The sequence below is a fragment of the Tamandua tetradactyla genome, chromosome 16 (assembly GCF_023851605.1).
Source record: "Tamandua tetradactyla isolate mTamTet1 chromosome 16, mTamTet1.pri, whole genome shotgun sequence".
Lineage (NCBI taxonomy): Eukaryota > Metazoa > Chordata > Mammalia > Pilosa > Myrmecophagidae > Tamandua > Tamandua tetradactyla.
In genome coordinates, this window is record NC_135342.1 from 83,467,411 (window position 1) to 83,492,225 (window position 24,815).

The 24,815-nt window shown below is 47.0% G+C and overlaps 1 protein-coding gene across 16 annotated transcripts in view; it reads right to left on the minus strand.

Moving 5' to 3' along the window:
• ANKRD11 (ankyrin repeat domain containing 11) overlaps positions 1–24,815 on the minus strand; it is a 236,433-nt gene that overhangs the window by 49,848 nt on the left and 161,770 nt on the right. For 8 of the 16 annotated variants that reach the window (XM_077133304.1, XM_077133297.1, XM_077133299.1 and 5 more), the window contains one exon: positions 14,191–14,334. The exons of 7 other annotated variants lie outside the window; for them this stretch is intronic. In XM_077133304.1, the coding sequence (XP_076989419.1) occupies positions 14,191–14,277 (87 nt within the window). In that variant the 5' untranslated portion in view covers positions 14,278–14,334. Of the gene's footprint in view, positions 1–14,190; positions 14,335–22,642; positions 22,752–24,815 lie in introns of all 16 variants that reach the window. One more of the 16 variants, XM_077133301.1, reaches the window with a different exon arrangement.

Consider the following 24,815-nt stretch of genomic DNA (forward strand, 5'->3'; position numbering starts at 1 on the left):
CCTCTGTGCCCTGCGTCACCTGGCCTGGGCAGCACTCCCACGCCCTGGCCGCTGGGTGTCCTTTGGCAGGGCACAGGCCTGGGCCACAGCACGTGCCGGAGGCTCTAATGAAGGGCGCCTGGGTGGACGGATGGGCAGAGAGAGGAACCAAAGAGAAAGCTGGCCACACACTCAAGGGTTGCTGAATACTGGGGGTAAGTACATCTCGAGGCTAATCCTATTTGGAATTTATTTCCAAAGTAATAAGAATATTTTTCAAAAGTCTCAGCATCAGTGAGGAGCAGACATGTTCACAACAGCTCCAGAGTGGCCTGCGCAGGAGAGCGTTCAGCAGGGACAAAGCCCTCTGGGGCGGGTGGGAGCTGATGGCTGAGCGAGGCTGCGGGACTGAGGCAGCCTCTTCCCCTCACCCCACTGTCACTGTGTTCAATGGGCTCAGCCCGTGTAGCAGCAGTGATGCTGGGTCCAGGATTCTCTCTTTCCAGGCACATGTAAACGCTGGCTCTCGCCTTGTCCTCACAGCTCAGGCAATCTTTCCCTCAAAACTCCTTTCAGCTTAATGAGAGCTGAGCTTTTGTCTGCCTTCAAGGTCAGGCCAAGGAACTGAGACTTGGAAGGACCTGGGGCACCCACCCCTTGCCCCTGCTGCACCCACGAAACACCTGGCGGGGGCTGAGTAGAGCCCAGCTCAGGTTCTCAGAGCAGCCACTGCAGGGATGTGTGCCCGGAGCTGCATTCAGTCTGTGACTACACAAAAGCAATTAGCACTGCAGCCAGCCCACACCTCCCCGAGTGAAGGAAAGGAGCTGAGCGCCCAAGGCAAGATGAGCAAACAAGCCAGACGCAGGATCACACACCGGGAGCAGCCCACAATGGCCCAGTCCTGGGCAAGGGGCTTCAGGAAAAAGCTCAGAAACAAAGCCTTACAGGAAGGAAGCTGTCGGACCAGAAAGGACGAGCCGGGGCTCCTGAGGATCAGGAAGCCGCCTCGGTCGTAACCAGGGGCTGGAAGCGTGGCCAGTCACTTTTTAAAAATTCCTTTTAACGGTGCATGTATGTATTACCCCTTCTCCATACATACAAAAAGAAAACAACCCATTAAAAATGGGCAAAAAACCTGAATAGACATTTCTCCAAAGAAGCTAAACAAATTGCCAAAAAGCATATGTTCAACATCACAGCCTTTTGGGCAACGCAGATCGAATGCAGCGCCATTTCACATCCACTAGAATGGTTATTATGAAAAACAAAACAAAACAATGGAAAACTGCAAGTGCTGAAGAGGCTGTGGAGAAACAGGAGCACCCATTCAGTGCTGGAGGGAAAGTAAAGTAAAGGCAGTTCCAGGGTTCCTGGGAAAGTTAAGTAAAGAATTACCACATGACCTAGTTAGCAATCCCACTCCCAGGTAGATATGAAAAACATCTGAAAGCAGGGACCCCCACCAGCATCTGCGCATCGATGTTCACAGTGCCATTATTCACAGTGGCCAAAAGATGCAAGTCAGTCAAGTGCCCACCGACCGATGACTGGATAAAAACGCAGCCCTCCATGCGTGGAGCAGCGCTCAGTATAAAAAGGAAGGATGTCCTCACACACGCGACAACTTGGACGAACCGTGAAGGCATCGTGCTGAGTGAAAAAAAACAAGACGCAAAAGGACAAACAGTGCCTGCTCTCACCTCTCACTGATATGAAATAATCAGAACAAGCCAATTCAGAGTCAGAATGAAGCAGAGAGACCACCAGGGGATAGGGTGGGGAGAGGGAATGGGAGTTAAGACTTGAAACGTGCAGTTTCTATCTGGAACGAAGGACATGCTTAGGTGTAAAAGGATGGAGATGGCAGCATAATGCTGTGACGGCCATGAACTGCCCTGAAACACACACGAACGGGACTAGAGGGAAGTGTGAGGTTGTGTGTATGGAACCAGAACATTATTTTCAAAATCCATGGACTGTTCAACACAGCCAGTGAACTCTAAGCTAAACCATGGACTATGGTTAATAGTACAATTATAAAACTGTGCTTTCATTAACTGTAACGGCTGTATGATATTAGTAACAGGTGGTATATGGGACTCCTGTATTTCACGCAGTATTACTCTGTAAACCCATTTCTCTAAACAAATACATACACACATACACATATATACATATATGCAAGTTATTCTGAAGATATGATTCTTGGAGCTGTTATTGTAAATGGAATTTTCTTCTTGATTTCTTCTTAGGTTGTTCATTACTGAATTAACAATTCAGTATTGTTAATTACTGATTTTGGTGTTTTGATCATGTGTCCTGCCACTCTGCCGAATTCTTTCATTAACTCCGGTATCTAGGTGAGGATTATTCAGAATTTTCTGGGAATAGGATCATTTCATCTGCAAACAGGGAATGTTTCACTTCTTGTTTCCAACTTGGATGACTTTTATTTCTTCTTCTTGCTGGGGCTAAAGCCCCCAGCTCACTGCTTAGTTACAGCGTGCTGCTGGTCCATCTTTCTGGTGTCCGAGGGACTTTTGCTCTTTCACAGTGAGCAGGATGTTGATGCTGGTTTCCTGGTATATATCCTTAATCACAACGTTTTTTTGTTGTTGTTGTTTTACTCTGTTTTTATTAAGAAAGGATGCTGGATTTTGTCAAATATCTGTTTTTTAATTTAATTTATTTTGTATTATCAAATCAAAACAACATACAAACATGAACACTCTTAACATACAAACATTCTGTGTGTGGTGTACAATCAATGGCTCACGATATCATCACATGGTTGTATATTCATCACCATGATCATGTTTTGAACATTTGTGTCTACTCCAGAAAAAGAAATAAGAAGAAAAAACTTACACACACCATACCCCTTACCCCTTGGTTCTAGTTTGTTAGCTGCAGGAATGCAATATACCAGAAACGGAATGGCTTTTAAAAAGGGGAATTTAATAAGTTGCTAGTTTACAGTTCTAAAGCTGAGAAAATGTCCCAATTAAAATGAGTCTTTAGAAATGTCCAATCTAAAGCAACCAGGGAAAGATACCTTGGTTCAAGAAGGCCGATGTAGTTCAGGGTTTCTCTGTCAAGTGAGAAGGCACATGGTGAACACGGTCAGGGTTCCTCTCTCATCTGGAAGGGCACACGGTGAGCATGGTAACATCTGCTAGCTTCTTCTCCTGGCTTCCTGTTTCATGAAGCTCCCCGGGAGGCGTTTTCCTTCTTCATCTCCAAAGCACCGGCTGGTGGACTTCTGCTTCTCATGGCTATGTCGTTCTGCTCTGCTCTCTCTGAATCTCCCATTCTCCAAAATGTTTCCTCTTTTATAGGACTCCAGAAACTTATCAAGATCCACCCAAATGGGTGGAGACATGTCATCACCTAATCCAGTTTAACAACCACTCTTGACTAAATCACATTATCCAGGGAGATGATCTGATTACAGTTTCAAACATACAGTATTGAATAGGGATTATTCTACCTTTATGAAATGGGATTTTGATTAAAATATGGCTTTTCTAGGGGACATACATCCTTTCAAACCAGCACACCCCTCCCTCTCATTGACCACTAGTATCAAATTTCTTTTTTGCATCAATTGAGATGCTCATGTGTTTTTTTCCCTTCAATCTATTAATATGTTGTATTACATAAGTGATTTACTTACGTTGAACCACCCTTGCATTCCTGGGATAAAATCCACTTGAACATGATAAATAATCCTTTGAATGTGCTATGGGATTCAGTTTGCTAGCACTTTGCCTCTACATTCATAAGGTATATCAGTCTGTAATTTTCTTTTCTTGTGATTCTTTAATCCGGCATTGGTGTTAGCTTAACACTGGCCTCATAGAAGGAGTTAGGCAGTGTTTCCTCCTCTTCTAATTCTTCTTGGATTAATGGAAAACAACAAGTGTTGAAGAGGTCGTAGAGAAACGGGAGCACTGGTTCACTGGAGGTGGGAATGTAAAATGGTGCAGCCGCTGTGGAAGACAGTTGGGCAGCTCCTCAGGAAGTGCAGGAGAGAATTACCATATGGCCTGGCAATTCCACTACTAGGCTACATCCAAAAACTGAAAGCAGGGACTCAAGCAGAGATTTGCACACCAGTGTTCACAGCAGACTTACTCACAAACGCTAAATGGTGGAAGCAATCCAAGTGTCCGTCAAAAGATGAATGGATGAACAAAACGTGGCCTATGCACACGACAGAGTGTAAAAGGGAATGAAGTGCTGCCACACGCGACAGCTCGGAGCAGCCACATCGAGGGAAATAAGCCAGACAAGTACCTCACTCGTCTGACCTCATTCTCACGATGTGAACTTGAATATGCAAATTCCAGCAGAAACTAGAATACCATTTCCCAGAGGCCAGGGTGGGGCAGGGAACAGGGAGTTAAGGCTCCAAGCGCAGGCTCTGTTTGATGTGATGGGGATGGAGAAACAACGTTACAATTGCAACCAAAACCCCTGAATATGTATTTCAAAGGGGTTAAAATATTTTAAGTTCCATTTATTTCAGAATAAAATGTAAACAAATAAAGCAACCATTATATAACCTTAGACTATAATTGATAGAGTAATTATAACAACACTGCTGCACTAAGGCAGTGTTAGCGTCAGGGACGAGCCAATCCAGGGTGGGGAACAGCCTCAGAGAAAACGGTGGCCTGAGGGCTCTGGATCTGCCCTGCCTGATGGGGAGCAAGCAAGTACTTACTGACACTCGAGGACAACGAGAAAACGCAAAATGTACAAAATGAGGTCCTAGAAGGAAGCTCTTGGTGACCACACAAGCGCTTTGGCCCCTCAACAATGGCCAAAAGCAAAGTCTCTGCAATTTCTTTATTTCCCAAAGGCCAACACCTCCCCTCCAAGTGAGGGGACTGGAGAATCCCAGCTGGACGGTCTGTGGTCTGGGCCCCTGCTGCCCTGCAGAGAACCTGTGAAATCAGAACCACTACTGTTCTTTCCTTATCTCCCTGTGTGCACATATCCCTCTTTTCCCTCCTCAGCCAATTTTTTGGGGTGGGGCATGGCACAGGCATCCAGGAGAACAGGGTGGCATGGCCACAAGGACCCTGCTTGGTTTACAAACCTTGCCAAGATCTGCTCATGGAAATGTGGCTGACAACCCTGGCTGCACCGATGCAGGCCTCTGAACCCTCAGGACAGGGGTCATGTACGAAACTCCCCCAGGATGCCTTGGTGTTCGGTACCTCCCCACGCAGCCACCTTGGCAGGTGGAGCCCAGGGGAGCAGAAGGCCTGAGCCGGGTGAGCCGAGAGAAGCGAGGCCCCCAGGGGCATTTCAGACCAGATCAGGGTTTTTCTAGGTCAGTGGGTCTGGGGCGAGGCCCCTGAGGGAGGTGTATCCCTGGGGAACACACTTTGAGAGCCTCTGCTCCCATGGGGCCCAGGTGGGATTCTCAACGGAACTGACCACACGTGAGGCCCTGAGCCAGGGCTTATGGACTCCTTCTGAGTTGCTGCTTTTGGTAACATGGGGCTATATCCAGGAAAACTGGAGTCTGTGATGGGAAATCCCACAGCAGACCTGTCAGCTTTCACTTCTGAGGTTGGGCAACGTGGGTTTCCCACGCCCTAAGGACTGGGCAGTTTCCAAACAGCAGCTGCATCCAGGAATGCATGTTCCCAGGTACTGGACTCGGAAGGCTCCACCCGCACTAGAGAAAAGTGGGGCTCCCAGTTCTGACACGGAGGTGCCCCTGTGCGAGCCACAGCCTCCACCAGGCAGGCAGCACCTTCAGTGGGACCCATGCCAGCCTCGGAGACAGATGGAGGAGGCAACACCCGCCAAACCCACAGAGGGTGGCCAGCGCAGATGCCACTGGAGCACCTGTCCTGTCAGCCAGTTCAGTCTTGTCAATGTTCTTTTTCTTTTTAAGTAAAAAAGGAACCGCCTGGCCCAGCTCAAGCAGGCTGCGTATGAGAAGGCCATGGGCACTGTTTGGGGACTGGGGCAGCCAGGGCAGCCAGGGTGGCCTCAGGAGTGGAGGCCAGGAGAGCCCCCACACAGCTGCCCTACTGTCTGTTCCTCTGCCCCTCCCTGTACCGACCCCCCTCCATGCTCAACTGCTTGAGGACCAAGTTACACTCAATGCACTGCTGTTTCAAACAACGAACTCAACATCACCCTCAGTCATACCTTCTGGTCCCAGCAGAGGGAGAGCCGTGCCCTACACTTCTGTTCACTGTTGTCAGGTTGGGCAATCAGGGAAAAAGGAGGGAAACAGGTACCTCTCTCCCACAGGCACAAGGGCTGGGACTGGAGGACTCGCCAGCCCTGTCTCTTCTCCCACATGCCTCCTGTACCCTACCTGCTCTTCACTGGACCCCCATGATTCCCCCCTATTAAGTGCAGTCCGGCAGTTCACACAGGGTCACAGCAATGGGGAAGACTTCCAGAGGGCTGGGCCCCGGAACCTCTGTCTCCAGAGTACTCCCAACACAGGAAGCACAATGTGGGCATGTGATGCTGGTTGAAATCTCATACCCATATTTTTGGGTCTTGGGGCCTACACTTCCATCACAGCCGGTGCTGTCCCAGATGAGGCAGCCAGGACCACTTTGCACCACGCTCAACAGGACAAGCCGTCCAGGGTCCTTCTCCAGACAGAGACAGCCCCTACTCCAGCTTTCCAGGGAAGTGCTGACCAGACATGAATAGTGCCAAGAGCCAGCACTCAAGAGGCAGCACTGGGAGCTGCAGAGTGAAGAGAGGAGGCCTGTACCAGCCACAGGGGGAAAGCATGGTAGACAGAGCTCAGTGCAGGCACAAGGGCTGGGCAGCTCCTGGTAGGCACGGGCAGGTGGGGCTGCTGGGGCCAAGGAATCAGCTCAGGCTGCCCTGGTTCAGGTGTCAGGAGGCAAGGACACAGAGGCAGTGTTCCCCCTGAGCTGCAAGGGGCATGCCTGGAGAATAAGAAGCCACTGGGAAAAGCTGGAGAGCACACTTAACCCCTGGGTGAGCTTCCCTGAGGAAAAGAGAATGGACGGTTGTTGGAGCTTTTAGGGGCCCACAGCCTCCCAGCCGCAGCAGGGCCTGCCTCTTCTGGGGCAGCGAGTCCGAGGCTTCCAGTACCCCCTACCCACACTGTCGACACCAGGGCCAGTTGCAGAGGTGGGGTGGGGGTTTCTACCCAAAGCTGTCGCCCCTGCGGCAGAGAGAGAAGCCGTTCCGTGCTGCAAGAACCAGGCCCCTGGTATAGTTGGCTGTGTGGGAAAACAAAAATGACCGTGTCACTCTCTCTCCATTGGTAATGCCATCTTTTACTTAGTATATGGCTCAATATTCAAACGCATAAGAACAACGATAAACCTCTATTACTGGGCACATAAGGCATAAGGAGGTAATCTGTGAGGAGAACAGCGTGGTGGGAAAGGGACTCAGGCGCAGAGTGTGCAGGTGACCCAAAGTCAGAGAGCAATGGACAGAGAACATCCAGGCGACAGTCGGATAGCAATCAACAGAGAATGTACAGCACAGCCAAGTTAGACAGCAATGGATACAGCGTGCAGGCGATCGGACTCAGAGAGTTGTGGATAGAGTGCAGGCGATCGGACTCAGACAGCTGTGGACACAGAGTGCAGGCGATCGGACTCAGACAGCTGTGGACACAGAGTGCAGGTGATCGGACTCAGAGAGTTGTGGATAGAGTGCAGGCGATCGGACTCAGACAGCTGTGGACACAGAGTGCAGGCGATCGGACTCAGACAGCTATGGACACAGAGTGCAGGCGATCGGACTCAGACAGCTATGGACACAGAGTGCAGGCGATCGGACTCAGACAGCTGTGGACACAGAGTGCAGGCGATCGGACTCAGAGAGCTGTCAAGAGGCCAAGGAGGCTGTCCGTGGCAGCCTCAATGGCAGCAGCAATGCCCACAAGTGGTAAAAAACAGTAGATTTCAAGGAGCTGAGATATATGGTTTCTATTTTAGGGTGTCTGAACTACTAGGCTCTGCCGCATGGAATGAAAGCAGCTGCAAGCAGGGCCTGCTGATGAGGGCTCTGCATTTATTAAAGAATGGCTGCAGCCCTGCGGTTCAGATTAAAATGAGACGATCGAATAGATGCCAATACCCACAAACTCTTAAAGGACTTTCTGATGTACCTACTATAAAATCATTTTTCAGTTTCGACGGTTGCTCGCCACCTGTGGAGTCTGCTTTGACTGTTGCTGGAATCTACGCCCTTGCCTCCCACTTCACTTCCACTCCACTCACCGTCTTCCTGGGGGTTTGTTCTGCTTCAAGATGCCAAAGCCACGTCTGCAACGCAGCCGCCACCTCTCCCCACTCGCCCCATCTGCCCCGACGCGCAGTCAAAACCTGCCCTGTTCCGACATCCTCGACGTTATCAAGCCCACAAGTTCAGTTCAAAGCAGTATTCAATGATTTCAAGAGAAGTTTTTTCATTTTTCTCTGACACCTCAACAGGTTAGAGATATATGCACTTCAAGGGATTTTCTGCGAGGTGGAAGGAGATGATACAGCCCAAGCTCAGCCGGGTCTCTGCCTGGCAGAGACAAGTTACCCTCAAGGAGACACTCTAAGTATAAAAGCAGGTGGGAAGGGGAGTGGGTAGCCATAATTTTTCTTCTTGGAGCAATGAAAAGTGTCTAAAACTGAGAGTGCTGATGAGTGGTCTCTTTTGGAGAATAGTTATAAAAAAATTGGGGCCTAGATTGTAAGCTCTTATCGCAGTCACATTTAGTCCAGAATGGTAAATGCTATTTCTAGATTTTGAGAGGCTGTGCTATATATTTATAACCAGATATTTCCCTGGAACTTTGGGTACCTGTGTGACAATTAAGTCTCAGAGTTGGAATTCTGCAGTTCTGAAAGTGAGCATTGCCATATACAACAGCTGTTAAAGAAACTGACAGAGATAAGGCTTCAATTAGAGATACGAACATCGCCAATTAGGTCAGATTAAGATAAATCAGAATATAGGGGTAAGGAGGACACTGTATTGTAGAACGTCACCTCCTCTGTAAGACCAAAGGAAAAGAGGTTTATTTGGTCCAGAACCTAAATTTTCTGTAGTGTACAATCTAACTCAACCTGTCTGGACAGACAACCCAAACACAGGGAGCCCAGAATGGGAAAGAGGGTTTGTAACTGGGTAGAGCTTAACATAATGCCCGGGTATATCCCAGAGTATGTTGAGCAGATAATTAAAAAGTACTAGCAAAGTCCCTTGAGGGACAGGGAAAAAAACACAGAACTGTTAAGTTTTACTACCAGGAAAACTTTTGATACTGACTCAAACATTAGGACCCCCAAATCAATGGGCCACGCCCTTGATCCTGAGGCTTGCTCTTGTGACGCTCGTTCCAGTAACAGAGAAGCTAAAGCTTATCTACAGTTATGTCTAAGAATTACTTCCAGAAAACTTCTTTTGCAGCTCAGATGTGGCCTCTCTCTCTCTCTAAGTCCAACTCTGCAAGTAAAACCATTACCCTCTCTGTTACGTGGGACATGACATTCAGGCGTGAAAGTCTCCTTGGCGACATATGATAAGACTCCCAGGAATAAGTCTAACAAATATGGTAGCAGTGGCTGAGAGGGATCAAATAGAGTCAAGAGGCTATTCTGGAGGCTACTCTCGTGCAAGCTTCAGCTAGACATTGCTACTTACATGGTTTGCCAAACCCCAACCAAAACCATTCTTATTAACCCCAAAGAACACCCAGGGCTCTATCTGAGATTCACAAAGGTTCCATGCACTGTGATGACTTTCCAGAAACCTACAACTTCCAGATGGGCTGCTAGGCCAGATAAGTCCTGAAACCCAGAAAAGCCAGCCTCTCCAGCTGAAGCTGGGAAAAAGCCAAAAAGACGGTCCTGTGGAAAAACATCAATAAAACAGACACACCTGTATTTAGCTAGGCTAAGAGAAAGGACACAAACACCTAAAATCAGAAATGAAAATGCTGACATCACTACTGTACAGAAACAAAAAGAATGATAAGAGAATAACATGAACAGCTGCAAACCAACAAATTATATAGTCTAGACAAAAACGGAGAACTTCTAGAATGACCTAAACAGAAGCAAGAAGAAATAACAAATCACAAAAAACCTGTAACAAGCTGAGAGACTGGATCAATAATCAAAACTATTCCATGACGGAAAAATCCAGGACCAGATGGCGTAGCATGTGAATTCTCCCAAACCTTTAAAGAAAAATGTCATGGTCAGGTTCACGTGTCAACTTGGCCAGGCGGTGGTACCTGTTTGTCTGGCTGGGCAAGTGCTGGCCTGTCTGCTGCTATGAGGACATTTCATAGAATTAAATCATGATCACGTCAGCTGCATCTACAGCTGACTGCATTTGTAATCAGCCAAGAGGGGTGTCTTCTGCAATGCATGATGCTTAGTCTAATCACTGAAAGGCTTTTAAGAAGGATTCAGAAGAGACAAGCTCTAATCCTGCTTCGGGCAGTGAGCCTCTCCTGTGGAGTTCATCCAGACCTTCCATCGGAATCGGCTTCACAGCCTGCCCTGTGGATTGTGGACTCTAAGTTCCCACAGTTACATGAGATACTTTTACAAATTTTATATTTACGAATATTTCCTGTTCATTCTGTTTCTCTAGAGAACCCTAACTAAAACACATGCAAATCAACATTTATTTGCAAACTAGGGCAGAGCAGAAGTTTGCAAAATATGGAAAAACATAGCTTAGTTGAGTAAATGCATCATAATAAAATCTTATTTTCATTACTGTTGGAAAGAATTATTTGTATGTCTTTAGAATAGGAAAGAGCAGGAAAGTTCATGTTAGATGTTTTGAGGAAAAGAAATCAATATAATGTTGAAGTCTGGATTACAAATTGTGTATTTTACCAAAAAGTTTAATATTCGATTTCTATTCAGCAAAACCCGTATGTAAGGCCACTTTACAATTAAATATTTTAATATATTTTAAAACAATTTATCATTTACTTATATATTTTTACAAAATTAAATTTTGTAAATAATGCTTTCTCAGATTTCTACCTAGCATTATAATGCCTCTCTCACTTCTCATTAGTTTGATGACTTATGATAGTTTTTTATCCTCTGGCGTACAACATTCAGGTCACATAAAGAAAGATCCTTAAAGTGGGAATTTCATTGCTGTTTGAAATCATTTTAGCTTCAAAATAAAATTGGAAAGTTTTACCTGATAACAGATGATTAACCTTAATCAAATTCTGGCTCAGCAATTTGACATCTAATATGCTCAATTTTAATTAAGGTTATTTTGGTGTATTTTGGATTTATTTCATTTCACTAATTTTAACCATTATACATCAGTGAAAACAGTGAGAAGTTAAATTTTGCATACAAACTGTTCAAGGGAAAATGCAAAAAATTGTTATTTGCTTTAATTAATTTGTCCTTAACAATCAATTAACAAGTTCTCATACACTTAATTGTATTACTTTTAGTGAACCAAGCAGAGACTTTTCAATGGATATGGTACACCTAAGTAGGTCATTAGAAAGAGAAAATGAAAAGAATCATATTACCATATAAACAAAATTATAGACTGATCATATATTTAACATGGCATTTTCACTGACAGGCTAGGTTTCTTAAAGACTAATCTCATCACTATGGAAAACTATCCTGCAATGTAAGTTAGTTTTCTATGATTGACAAAAATACATGTGCTTTATGAACCTTTAAGATCATCAGAGTTTATATATAGAAACTTGATTCATAGTTATAAAAAATTGTGAAATAATTATCAACTTACTTTAAGTAATTCTGTAAAAAATAGGATCTATTTGTAATCACTACTACACATACCAAGTCATGCTTTGAAGAAGTTTGTAAATTTGTCATCTTTCATGCTCTGGATATTGGTTTTCTAGTCTTTGCATCTCTATGTCAGACTCTGCTCCACTGAAAATTCCTAACAACTACAATGATGGCAGTATTACATAATTGTAATGATATTATGATGCCATAAATGTTAGAAAAATCCTCAAATACTCTTTCCATAGGAAATGAAATAACAGATACCAGCTTAGTTTTAGGATTGAAGCTAATAGATTTGGCTATTTGTTCCATGAACCTAATGTTTATTTTCCATCATGATCAGTCACAAGTATTGTATTCAAATAGGGTAAGAAGAGATAGGGTTCACCAATACCAGCTTGTGCTCACTTGAAAGTAGTATGTACCTTAGAAAAGCCATGTTTTATTCCTGATCCAATCTTGTGGGAACAGTCATTTCTTTTAATCCTAATTCAATACTGTAGGTTGGAGATTTTGATTAATCTTGTGGCGCACACAACTGTGGGTATGACCTGTGATTAGATGGAGATGTGGCTCTACCTATTTCTGGTGGGTTTTGATTAGTTTACTGTGATCCTTGAAGAGGAAACATTTGGAGAGAGTCAGAAACAACAGACATGACAGAGTCAGGAAAAGCTTCAGAGCAGACTCTGACAGAAACTTCAGAGGAGACCCAGATGCCAACACTTGGACAACAGAGACATGATGTCTGCAGATGCTTGGAGCCCAGCAAATGTCGCCATGAGATGTTAAGCAAGCCAGAACCTGGGGAGAGCCAAGGGAAGCCAAGAGATGGAAGCCAGCCCCAGAGAAGCAAAGTGAGGAACCTCCACGGGAACAGAGGCTGAAAGCAATGGAACCCAGGAGCAAGGGGCCAGCAGATGCCAACCATGTGACTGCCCAGCTGACAGAGGGGTTTCTGACCCATCAGCCTTCCTTGCATTAAGGTATCCTTCCCTGGATGCCTTAGTTTGGACACTTTTACAGGCTTAAAACTGCAAACTTTAACTTACTAAATTCCCCTTTTAAAAAGATGTTCAACATTTCTGGTATGTCACATTATGGCAGCTTACTAACTAAAACAAAGAGAACCAATCCTCAAAATCTTCCTAAGAATTCACGAGCATGCAATACTTCATAATTCATTCTATAAGGTCAGCATTTACCTGCTACAAAAGCCTAATGAAGACATCACAAGAGAAAAAGCCAGACCAATTCACCTTGGGAACAGAGATGCACAAGTCCTTAAAATACCAACAAACAAAATGAAATAGTACATTACAAAGATTAGACACCATGAGGAAGTGGGATTTATACCAAGAATGCAAGGGTGGTTCAACCTAAAAAGTCAGTGTGAAAAGTCACATGACTGGAACAAAAGGGAAGCACCTGCATGATTCTCTCAATGGAGGAAGGAGTCATTTGATGAAATCCAGCATCCTTTCTTGGTTTAAAAAAAAAAAAAAAGAAAGAAAGAAAACCAGGAAGAGAAGGGAACTTATTCAACATTTTACTCAGTGAAAGACTTATTCACAAGGAGTCAAGTGTCCCATTTTTTGGTCCCTCAACAACGGAATGGATAAGCAAAACATGGCCAGACACATGACGGAACATCATCCAGCCGTAAGAAAGAATGACGTTCTTAGACATATTGCAGAGAAATACGGCACAAAAGGACAAATGTTGCATGGTGTCACCTATATAAAGGATCTAACAACAGTGAGTTCACAGAGACAAAGAGCAGATTAGAGGTTGCCAGGGGGTGGGGCTGGGGGTGGGAGTGTTGTGAGGTGGGCACAGAGTGGTTATAAACAGAAGTAAGAATGAAGGAGTGAGCGATGCCGAAGTGACTGCAGAGCCAGCAGGAGTGGAGGCCCAGGGAGAGGGCACTGGGCAGAACTGGCCCCTGCTCTGTGCCTCAGTCCCCAGGACACTGCCCACCCAAGCCCAGTGTGGACAGAGCACTGACCAAAGGTGAGCATTGCAGCTTCCAGCTCCTTCTTCTTACTCACAGTCAGAACAGACCAAACTGTGAAGTGCACTCACACGGCACTGTGTCCAGTGAGAATTATGGAATATCACTCCAGGTCGGCGGGGGCTCCCTGAAAAGCACGGCAGGAAGTCTTGGGGGGCACGAACACGTGAGCAGATCCAGACTGCCTTAGAGAGCAATTCTGTTCCATGAACCTACAGTTTAAGGCTTACCTTTGGTTCCCAATGACATGCATACCCCATGTGGAACCTCTCAGGAGGCCGGACAGGGGGGCAGCCAAGAGCAGCTGTGAGCATGCTGGCGGCGGGGCCAGGGAGGCTGCATGGCGTGGGATTCAAGTCCTCAAAACGTGACATCCTCCCACCACCATCTGGCAAAGGCCCTTACCTTTTTCCCCGTCGGTTTCTCCACCATGTCGCTGCTCAGAGCAAATTCTTCCTGCTGGGCCGCCTTAGAGCACCCCGCCCTGGGCATCGTTCTGCTCTGTCACGTGGCCTTCATCTACTCAGCTGTCGCCTCATCGTCCAACGTCTGCTTGGAGAGAGAGGACAGGGTTAAAGCGCACCGGACTGGACAGCATGCATTAAAAGCAGTAACGTGTTAATTCTCCCACAGAATGGAGTGGGAGGAGCCAGCTGTTTGCTGATCAAGGTTGTGTGACAAGAGGAAGCAGCTGCTCTGCAGTGAGAGAAGGCTCCCAAGATGTCCCCGGGCAGCCTCAGGCTCAGACGGCCACCCCCTGGGTGCGGGGACCCAGGCAGGCATTTCAGAGCCAAGGGGTCAGGACCAAGAATAGTGACGTCTACTTCCGGGAAATCCAGAGGTGCAGGGACACGTGTGAATGTGGCGGCCACAGGTGCAGACGCAAGGAGCTGGGGCACTGGGGGCTCAGGGCAGCCGGCCCTGCCCCACCGCCGGGACTGGGGGGAGGCCGCCCGCAGAGACCGGTCCCACTCTTGTTCCTCCAGGCGCACACGACCCAGGCAGCACAGCTCTGCTCCTCCCTGTGCCCCAGGAGCTAGCTGGGGCCTCTGGGCTCAGGACCCCCACACGGCCTGTGCCAGTGTTTCCAGGACAGGCACCACACGCTGACCGCAGGAGGTCCAGCCGTCCCAGCACCCCCGCCAGTCCCACGGGGAACTCGGGGGCCCGACCCGGCCTCCCGACTAGGCCTACGGCCAGCACAGGGTCAGGGGCCGGTGGTTGCGTGCCCTCCCCCACACACCCCGCCCACCTGCCTATGAGCCACGTGTCTGAGGAAGTCTCCCGCACCCATTTCGGACCTACCTGGTCCTTGTGCCATCACTTGTCACATGTCCTCAAGTTCATCTCCAAAATCAGTGGCCCAATTCACGGAATCAGACCACAGCAGCCACCACCTGCACCCTTGCCAAAGCAGTCAGAGTTCCCTAGCAGGTGAGGGTGAGCTTTGCCAGTCTCTTACAATGGATCAGTAGCAAGAGATGCTCCTTATGTTGGCCTACTGTTTGCATTTGTAATGCGTACATCCTACTGTTTATTCATATGCTCTAACCACCATTAAAATAAGAGCTGGAATTAGACTTATTTATACCTATCATTTATCATAGCTCAATTTCTTCCTATTTCAAAATGAGTTGAACTTCCTGTTACCTGCAGATCCACATATAGCTGTCAGAACTAATGGGGAGCCCCGGGGCACAGTCACCAGCTGCAGGCAACCCTCATCCGGTCACAGCCGCAACTACTGCCCACCCTGCTGCAACCACCAACCTGCTCTATGTCTCTCTACTTTCACATTTATAAAAGCCCCATCTGTACACCAGCCTGTGAGCTCTGGGGATGGGCTCTCTTCGCTCAGCACCATTCACTAGAGATGCCTCCGCAGGCGGCCACCTGTGTCCCTCCTGCTCCATCCCACCGGGGTGCCATGTCCAGGGTGTGGGCACAGTCTGGGTGTGGACGTAGTCCGGCCAGGCACAGGCTGAAAGCAGTACTCACACTCTTGTTTTCTTTGAACACGAGTTTTCATTTCTCTGGGTTTTGCCCCGAATGTGGCAGATGGGCGGGGTGGTGGTTTAGTTTTGAAGACACTGCCGAGATGTTTCACCGTGCAGATGACCACTTCCAGCCAGCTATGCAGAGGCCCGTGCTGTCGCTGTCGTCGTGGCCTGTACAGCTGTGGGACCTCTCCTGGCCGGGCCCCTGTGCCAGCCTCACGGGCTCCAGCGACATATCCCTCCTAGGCTGAGGTGTGGAAACATTTTCTCCCACTTGGAAGCTTGTCCTTTCACCCTCCTTTCCAGGTCATTTGCAGAGCAGAAGTTTTCAGTTTTGATGAAGCCCTATTTATCAATTTTTCCTTTTATAAATCACACTTCTGGTGTCAGTCTAAAACCTCTTGGCTTAGCCCTAAATACTGTTTTTCCTTAAAGTTTTCAGCCCAGGACCCATTCTGACTTAATTACATTGACATTCAAACATTGAATCAGCGTTGTAGTCTTGGAGTAAAATCCTGTTGGTCATTTTATATATTGCTGAACTGTTATCTTTTTAAAATCTTTTAAAAATACTTTTATTTAAGAAAACAAACAATACACTTAAAACCACCAAAAAATGGATATCTTAGTTAGCTTAACCATAGGTATATTTTAAATAACTCTGCCTGTGATCATGAGCAGACCCCATCGGCCACTACGCTGGAGGGTCGCAGCCCGTGAGGGAGCCGTGCTGGCCTTCCTTTGGGGCTTTGCTTTTGCTTGGCTTTGGGGTCAGGGAAACACGAGCTTCATAAAATGAGCTGGGAAGTGGGCCCGCCGTTTTTATTTCTGGAAGAACATGCCAAAACTGGTGTTAATTCTTCTATAAATGGCTAGTAGAATTCACCCATAAAACATCTGGGATAGTATGGGATAGGACGGGTCCTGGTGGCTCAGCAGGCAGAGTTCTCACCTGCCATGCCAGAGACCCAGGTTCGATCCCTGGTGCCTGCCCATGCAAAACAAACAAACAAACAAAAAAACCCCCAGCATTTGGGACAGGAGATTTCTGGGAATTTTTCTTTCTTTTTTTAAGATTAATTCAATCTCAGTGGTTTTAGGGCTGTTCAAATTACCTTTTTCACCCTGGTAAGTTGTGCAACTTTGTGGCTTTCAAGGGCGGGGTCCCTTCCCCCTAAGCTGCCCACTGTATAAGTGTAGAGTACTCCGTTCCCCCTTACTACTCCTTTGTTATCTGCAGGGTTCATGTTGATATATATCCGGTTTCACTCTTGATTTTGGTAGTTTGTGTCTTCTGTATTTGTCAGTCTTGCTGGAGGGCTTTTCACTTCATCGATATTTTCAAAGAGCAATTATCTTCATTTTGTTGTTTTTCTCTATTATTTTTCTGTTTTCAATTTCATCTCTTTAATATTTTTTTGTTTGCTCTGAGTTTACTTTGATCTCCTTTTCCCTTCTTGAGGTATGGGCTTAGAATACTGACTTAAGGCTTCCCCCTTTTCTAATGTATGCATTTGGCGCTACAAATTTCCCTCTCAGCATTGCTTTAGCTAGGTTCCATAAATTTTGAAATGCTATAAATTCATTTTATTCAGTTCAATGTATATATATTTTTTTCAGTTTCCCTGGAGAATTCCTCATTAATCCACAGATTATTTAGAACTGTGTTTTGTTCTCCCAGGTTTGGGAGATTCTCCTGTTTTCTTTCTGTGACTGATTTACAGTTTGAGTTGACTGTGGTGAGACACTCTTATTATTTCAATCCTTTTAGACTTGAGATTGAGGTTTATTTTATGACCCAAGATAGGGTCTGTCTCAGTGAATGTTTCTTGGAAGCTTGAAAAAAAAATGTGTGTTTTGCTACTGTAGGATACAGTCATTGTGCTAACGATGTCAGCTGGAGCCTGTTTGCTGACGGTATTGGTAAGTTCTCCTCTATCCTTGCTGGTTTTCTGTCTAGTTGTCACATCGGGCAAAGAGAAGGAAGGAAGCTCCAGCTATCACTGCAGACCGGTCGGTCCTCCCTGCAGTTCTGAGAGTTCTGTGTTTGGTGCATGCCCATTCTGGATGGCTGCACCTCCTTGGGGACTGACCTTCTGTCATTAAAGAGTTCCCAACTGTCTTTGGGAATTTCCTTTGCTCTGAGATTTACTTTACCTGTTACTAATAGAGCCACTGCTGCTTTCCTTTGATTAATGTTTGCCTGGTATGCCCTTCTCCTTCCTTTTGCTTTCAAAGGGCTTTTATCCCTACATCTCCAGTGAGCTTTTAGTCCACAGCACAGTCTTGGTCACACTTTTTTTTTTTTTTTTTTAAACATGGGCAGGCACTGGGAATCAAACCCGGGCCTCTGCGTGGCAGACAAGAACTCTGCCTGCTGAGACACGTGGCCCACCCTTGGTCACACTTCTAACCTAAACTGCCAATCTCTCTGATCATAAAAACTATTTTATTTAGCCAATGTCATTTGATGTAATTATTAATATGTTAGGGCTTAAATCTACCATTCATTTTTTTTGTCATCTGTACTGTATTTATTTATATGCTTTCTACTTTCTGCCCTCCCATTATTTAAATTTTTATTATTATTAGTTTTATTCTGTTTTAGTCTCCTTGTAGTGCTATCTCTTTATATAGGTTTATTTGTTGCTGTTCTAGTATTTATAACTTATTATAATCTACTGATACTGCCATTTTAACACATCAAAAGTATAGAAACTTTACCTCCCTTAATACCTTATATACATTTAGAACTATATCAGGCAGCACTATAAAGAGTGACTCAAGTATCAAACATAGTTCAGAAAACGTAAGCCTTGTGTTTACCTGTATTTTAGCCTTCCCTCTGCTCTTTTCTTCTTCTTAACGTCTCAGATTCTCCTTGTTGACCATCTGTTTCACTTCAGAGAACTTTCTTTAGCCATTCTCATATGGTAGCTTTGTTGGCAAAAAAATTCACTTAGCTTTCTTTCACCCAAGTCTATTTCTTAAGGATAACTTCACTGGGTAGAGGATTCTTGGTTGACACTTATTTTTCTTTCCGAGATTGAAAAATGCTGTATCACTTTCTTCTGGCTTCTAACGTTTCTGGTAAGAAATATACTGGGTTTCTAACTGTATTTCAACTATGATGGAGAAGACATTTTTCTCTGGTTGTTCAAAATTTGCTGCTTGTCTTTAGTTTTCAGAAGTTTAATTATGATGTTTCTTGGTGTGGGTTTCTCTAGGTTTACTCTCTTTCTTAAGGTTCATCACCTTGTCCCATCTGTCCGCTCATATCTCCAGACTAATGGTGCCCACTCAGCCACATTCTGTCTGCTGCTCCTTTGGGCCCCTGCCCGCCCCCCACCCTCTGAGACTGACAACACGAAGGTCTCACAGGTCCCTGAGCTCCATTTTTTCCTTCTATTTCCACTCTGTTGTTCAGACCGGACAACTTCTACTGTTCACCTTCCAGGTACACTGATGCTTTCTTTTGTCTTTTCCATTCTGTTGGTAAGCTCATCCACCGGGCTTTTTTTTGTTTCAGATATTGTATTGCTCAGTTCTAAAATTTGCATTTTGTCTTTCTTGATATCTTCTGCCTTTACTGACACTATTTATTTACTGAGATTTTTTTCATTCATTTTAAACATGCATGTAAATCCTCCTTGAAGCATTTTAACATGGTTGCTTTAAATTCTTCACCACATCTAATATCTCTATCATTCCGGGCAGGTGTCTGTCCTGTTTTTTCACTCGGTTTGAGATCTTTCTGATCCTTGCTATGATGAGTTATGTTTTACTGAAACCTGGCATTTTCGTCTGCTATTCTTAGACTCTGGGTCTTATTTAGACAGACGCTATTAGCTGGCTTTCTCTGCTAATGCTCTGGCAGGGGAGGGGTGTTGCTGCATACCCACCAGGGGAAGCCCAGGCTCTCGACACCCACGTGTGTGTGTGTGTATATGTGTGTGCGCACGCGCGCACGTGAGAGACAGAACTGGGGCATGGCACACAGCCCACAGCCCTGGTGGGCAGCGTGCAGCTTTTTCTGTGGCACCTGCCTTGAGTGGAATGGTTAATCCCTCAAAATTCTCTCCTGGTCCTTGGGCCAAACAGAGCAGGCGTTGGCCAGGGAACACTTGTCTGCATTTGTCTGCTCTGCTGCATCTGGGCTGTGATTTTTCCAGCTCCAGGAGACAAAAAGAAAACCCCAGGCCACCCCAAGGTCCTGTGCTGCACATCTCCACCTCCCAGTCTCGTGTTTCATGGAAAGCCCAAGGTTTCCAGTTGTACTAAGGAAGAACAGGGGAAGTATGTTTACTCTGTCTCTGGAGCCTCTGGCTCCCTTTTTATACGGCATTTTCATTGTCAGAGGTAGAAAACATATTACACAAATGAAACCACACTGTTTCTCACAGTAAAATAGCTCCTCTTCTCCAGAGATAATGTCCTATACCTCTTAAAAAACAAAACAATTTCAGGTACTTCCCTCCAGCCACTCCAATACCCCATAAACTGAAAAGGGGTATCTTATAATGCATATGTGTAACCTCCAGGATAATCTCTCAACTCTGTTTGAAATCTCTTGGCCAATGAAACTTTACTTTGACTCATTTCTCTCTTCCCCCTTTTGGTCAAGAAGGCTTTCTCAACCCTAGGATGCCAGGTGGAGTGCTGTCCTATGTTGCCAGGGTATGGACAGATAAGTAAAAAAGATACGGATAAAAAAATAACAGGGGGGATAAGGGAAAGATAAATTCGGTAGATGGAAATATTAGTGGTCAATGAGAGGGAGGGTGTCGTGGTTAGGTTCATGTGTCAACTTGGCCAAGTGGTGGTACCTGTTTGTCTGGTTGGGCAAGTGCTGGCTTGTCTGTTGCTATAAGGACATTTCATAGAATTAAATCATGATCATGTCCGCTGCATCCACAGCTGATTCCATTTGTAATCAGCCAAAGGGGAGTGTCTTCTGCAATGAGTAATGCTTAATCTGATCACTGGAAGACTTTTAAGGAGGATTCAATAGAGACAGGCTCTTCCTGTCTCGGCTGGTGAGCCTCTCCTGTGGAGTTCATCCAGACCCCCCATCGGAATCATGGGCTTCACAGCCCATCCTGCAGATTCTGGACTCTGCATTTCATGGTCACGTGAGACACTATTATAAATTTTATATTTGTGAGTGTTTCCTTTTGATTCTGTTTCTCTAGAGAATCCCAACTAATACAGAGGGTTAAAGGGTATGGGATGTATGTTTTTTTTTCTTTTTATTTCTTTTTCTGGATGCAAGTCTTCTAAAAATTGATGATGGTGATAAATACACAACTATGTGATGATGTTGTACACCACCACAGATTGCATGTGTATGAAGATGTGTCAATAAAAATACTAAAAAAACAAAATAAAAACCAGCCAGGAGTTTAACAGCTACTGTCACATACAAAGCTTGACCTTTGAAATACAAAGTTCAAAACACTGTAAAATGACATTCCCTTCCCTCCCACCCCATCTGCGCCCCGTCTGCTGGAGAACAGGCCAGGGACATTTGGCCTTAACCGGTGTCTCTCTGTGTCATCAAACGACACCGTCCTGTGCAGCATCTGGGAAAACTTTTCCACAATAACTGGTAACATTTCACAAAGTAACCTCTTGCCATTTTAACAGGCTTAAGAATACATTTAATATCTTACCCTATTTCTATCTCCTAATGGTCTCTGTTACCAGTGAAATATTCCAAGTTTATTCACTAATGTCAGTTCATATCAGTGAGATCATACAGTATTTGTCCTTTTGTTTTTGGAGTCTCCTCTGTTCTAGTCTGCTAGCTGCCAGAATGCAATATACCAGAAATGGAATGGCTTTTAAAAATGAAAATTAAATAAATTGCAAATAAACAATTTTTAGGCCATGGAAATGTCCCAATTAAAGCAAATCTACAGAAATGTCCAATCTAAGGCATCCAGGGAAAGACACCTTGGTTCAAGAAGGCCGATGAAGTTCAGGGTTTCTCAAGTGAGAAGGCACATGGCGAACACAGTCAGGGCTTCTCTCTTGGCTGGAAGGGCACATGGCCAACATGGCATCAACTGTTAGCTTTCTCTCCTGGCTTCCTTTCATGAATCTCCCTGGGAGGTGTTTTCCTTCTTCATTTCCAAAGGTCACTGGCTGATGGACTCTCTGCTTCTTATGGCTATGTCGTTCTGCTCTCACCAAATCTCCCGCTTTTTCCAAAATGCTTCCTCTTTTATAGGACTCCAGAAACTAATCAAGACCCACCCATATGGGTGGAGACAAATCTCCACCTAATCCAGCTTAACAACCACTCTTGATTAAATCACATCTCCAGGGAGATGATCTGATTACAGTTTTCAACACACAGTACTGAATAGGGACTAGAAGAAACGACTGCCTTTACAAAGTGGGATTAGGATTAAAACATGGCTCTTCTAGGGTACACACATTATTTCAAACCAATATATCCTCCATTTCCCACTACAAAACTGGACCTTTTCAGGCTGGAGAAACGGACTCTCCGAGGCAGCCAGTGGGGCCCTGTGCCCTGGGGGGCCAGTTCTGCACACAGCAGCATGCGGTGTGGACATTTAAGATTATCCTGAGGTCAGATTTTCTAAAGTTCCTGAATTCTCATGAGGGAAAACTCATGCAAAGCAATCAGGGACATTTAATTCTGGGTGTGGACAAAAGGCATGTCTGAGGATTACTGTGCCTTAAAACCCAGGCCCACCCACACTGCGGTGCCATGCTCAGCCCCCATGTCCCTCACAGGGGGGCGGGTGCTCTGCTCCCCCATGCAAGGTTCCCTCCTCCCCAGGGCTTGGGCCCAGTGGCCCTTCTAGCCCCGAGTAGGGGCCCCTCACCTGGGTAGCTCATCACACCCAGAGAAGGTGCTGCCTCTTCACAGACACAGAACAGATTCCAGGCGCAGTCCTTCAACAAGTCCTCCTGAATCCCCAAACCCTAGTGATGCTTTAGAGTAAGAGAAGCCATGGGAGCAAGGAAAACAATTATGTTAAGTGAGCTCGTCCAGGACCCTGGTGCTCGCGTGTGTGCTCACACGTGCGTGTGGGGCGGGGGAGGAGGGTACGAGCTGATGGAGGGGCCAGGCAAGGGCTCTGACGCCTGCATGGCTGGGGCAGAGGCTACTTCAAAGTCCAGGAAGAGCCGAGGCCTCCATGCCATCCCTCCGACCTGTCTGCGTGCAAGTCACCAACTGGCACATTGAGCAGGCCACCCCTCAAAAGGGGCGAAGGGGTGCAAGGATGCTGGGTGCTCTTCCCCACCCCCACCCGCCACCAGGCCCACAGGGGAGCTGCCCATGGGGCATGGAGTCCTCCCTGCGCCGCCCCACCCAGCTCCCAGAGGGGGAGGAGGGCAGCGCCCGCCCACCGGTCACGTACTGGGCACCACACCCTCGGCGCCTGCTGACGCGACCAGCAGTGCTGGGCCTGAACCCTGCAGAGCACCTCTCAGAGGAAGTGGGCAACGGCTGCACAACAGCACCCAAGTACCCTGCAGGGCCGAGACATGCAAGGTCATGGGCTCTGCCTGCGCCAGCCGGGTTCAAGTGACCTCAAGGCCTGCAACTAAGTGCGGGCTGCGCTGCTGTCTGAACCGTCTGCTGGGACGTCATGGCACTGCTGGGATCTGGCCCGACTCTGGTTTCATCCTTTTCTCAGCACAGACTGGATGGGAACAGAGTCCCAGCTCAGCAGGTCTACCTGTTGCCATCCCCCATCTGCAGCCTCATTTCACCCAACTCCAGGCCCACACCACCACAGAGCTGTCCCTGACAGCCCTCATCCATGGCTAACCCTTGGACCCCGCAAGACCCTGCCTCTCCCTCTGGCACAGAGCTGACAGGCCCCACCTCTATGGCTCAGGGCTCACCAGCAGAGAACGGCACATGGTAGGTTCCAGAACCCACCAGCAACTCTCACCAATGCCAACTGTTTTGCTCTGGACAGGGAATGTGCTCTGTTCTGGGGTGAGACTGGCTCTCTCTTCTCCCTGGGCAGGGCTGCAAGTTACCCTGGCCCGACTGAGGACCTGTGATGGAAGGATGACGATAGGAGAGGCGGGACAGCCAGAGGGACTGGCTGGACGGGCCTGTCTTGATAACGTGGCTTGCATGCCTTCTTTCCTAGATAGTTCTGAGGCTGGCACACTGGCCTGTGGTTGGTAGACCTGTACTGTGGGCTTCTGGTGACCAAGCTCTACAGCTGAGTGCAATGGGTGACCAGAGAGCCTGAGTCTCCGAAGGCAAGCTCCTCCAGGATGGTGGCCTGCCTGGTTCTACTTGGATACCGTTTTTTTTTAGGTGTCTGGTCTGGGAATGGAACCTGGGTCTCCCACATGGAAGGTGAGCATTATACCACTGAACCACACACATGCACCCTGCTTGAACACCCTGAGCACATTTCCAAGTTCTCAGAACGAGAATTATGTTAAACTCACAGTCTGTTAGCATAAGCAGCAAACACCTCGGTGCAGAGGCTTTGAGGCAACGCTGCCAGCACCCAATAGGGGGAGGGGACAGCAAGGGCAGTGGCTCGAGTACCCTCTCGGCTGCTCGACATGGCCCCCCAATGGCTGGCAGCTGCAGTACTTCACAGGTTGCTGGGGGGCAGTGGAACGGAGCAGCCCTGGAAGAGGCACCAGCACATTTCCCAAAGTGAATGGCAGGAACATGCCAGAGACCTGGCAGCCTGCATTGGGCAGACTCCAAAGTCACTGCAGCACAGGGAACTGCTGGCCCTGCGACCAGCCACGGCAGGGTCGCCCAAGGGAGGCCCCGTGGAGGTCCTGGAAGGCTCTGGTGGGGTTCCCCGCAGACAGACGCTGCCCAGCAAGGCTGGCACGCTCCTTTCTGACAAGGCTGCACAGAGGCCCAGGCCCCCATGTGCTCGACTGCAGCGCCTGTGGCCTGGAAGAAGGTCGGAGCTACCCCAGCACCAATCTGGCTAGGAGGCCACAGTCGGGCCTGCAGCCCAGGAGCTGTCCAGCTGCTGCTGCCTCTGCCAGCGAGAGGCT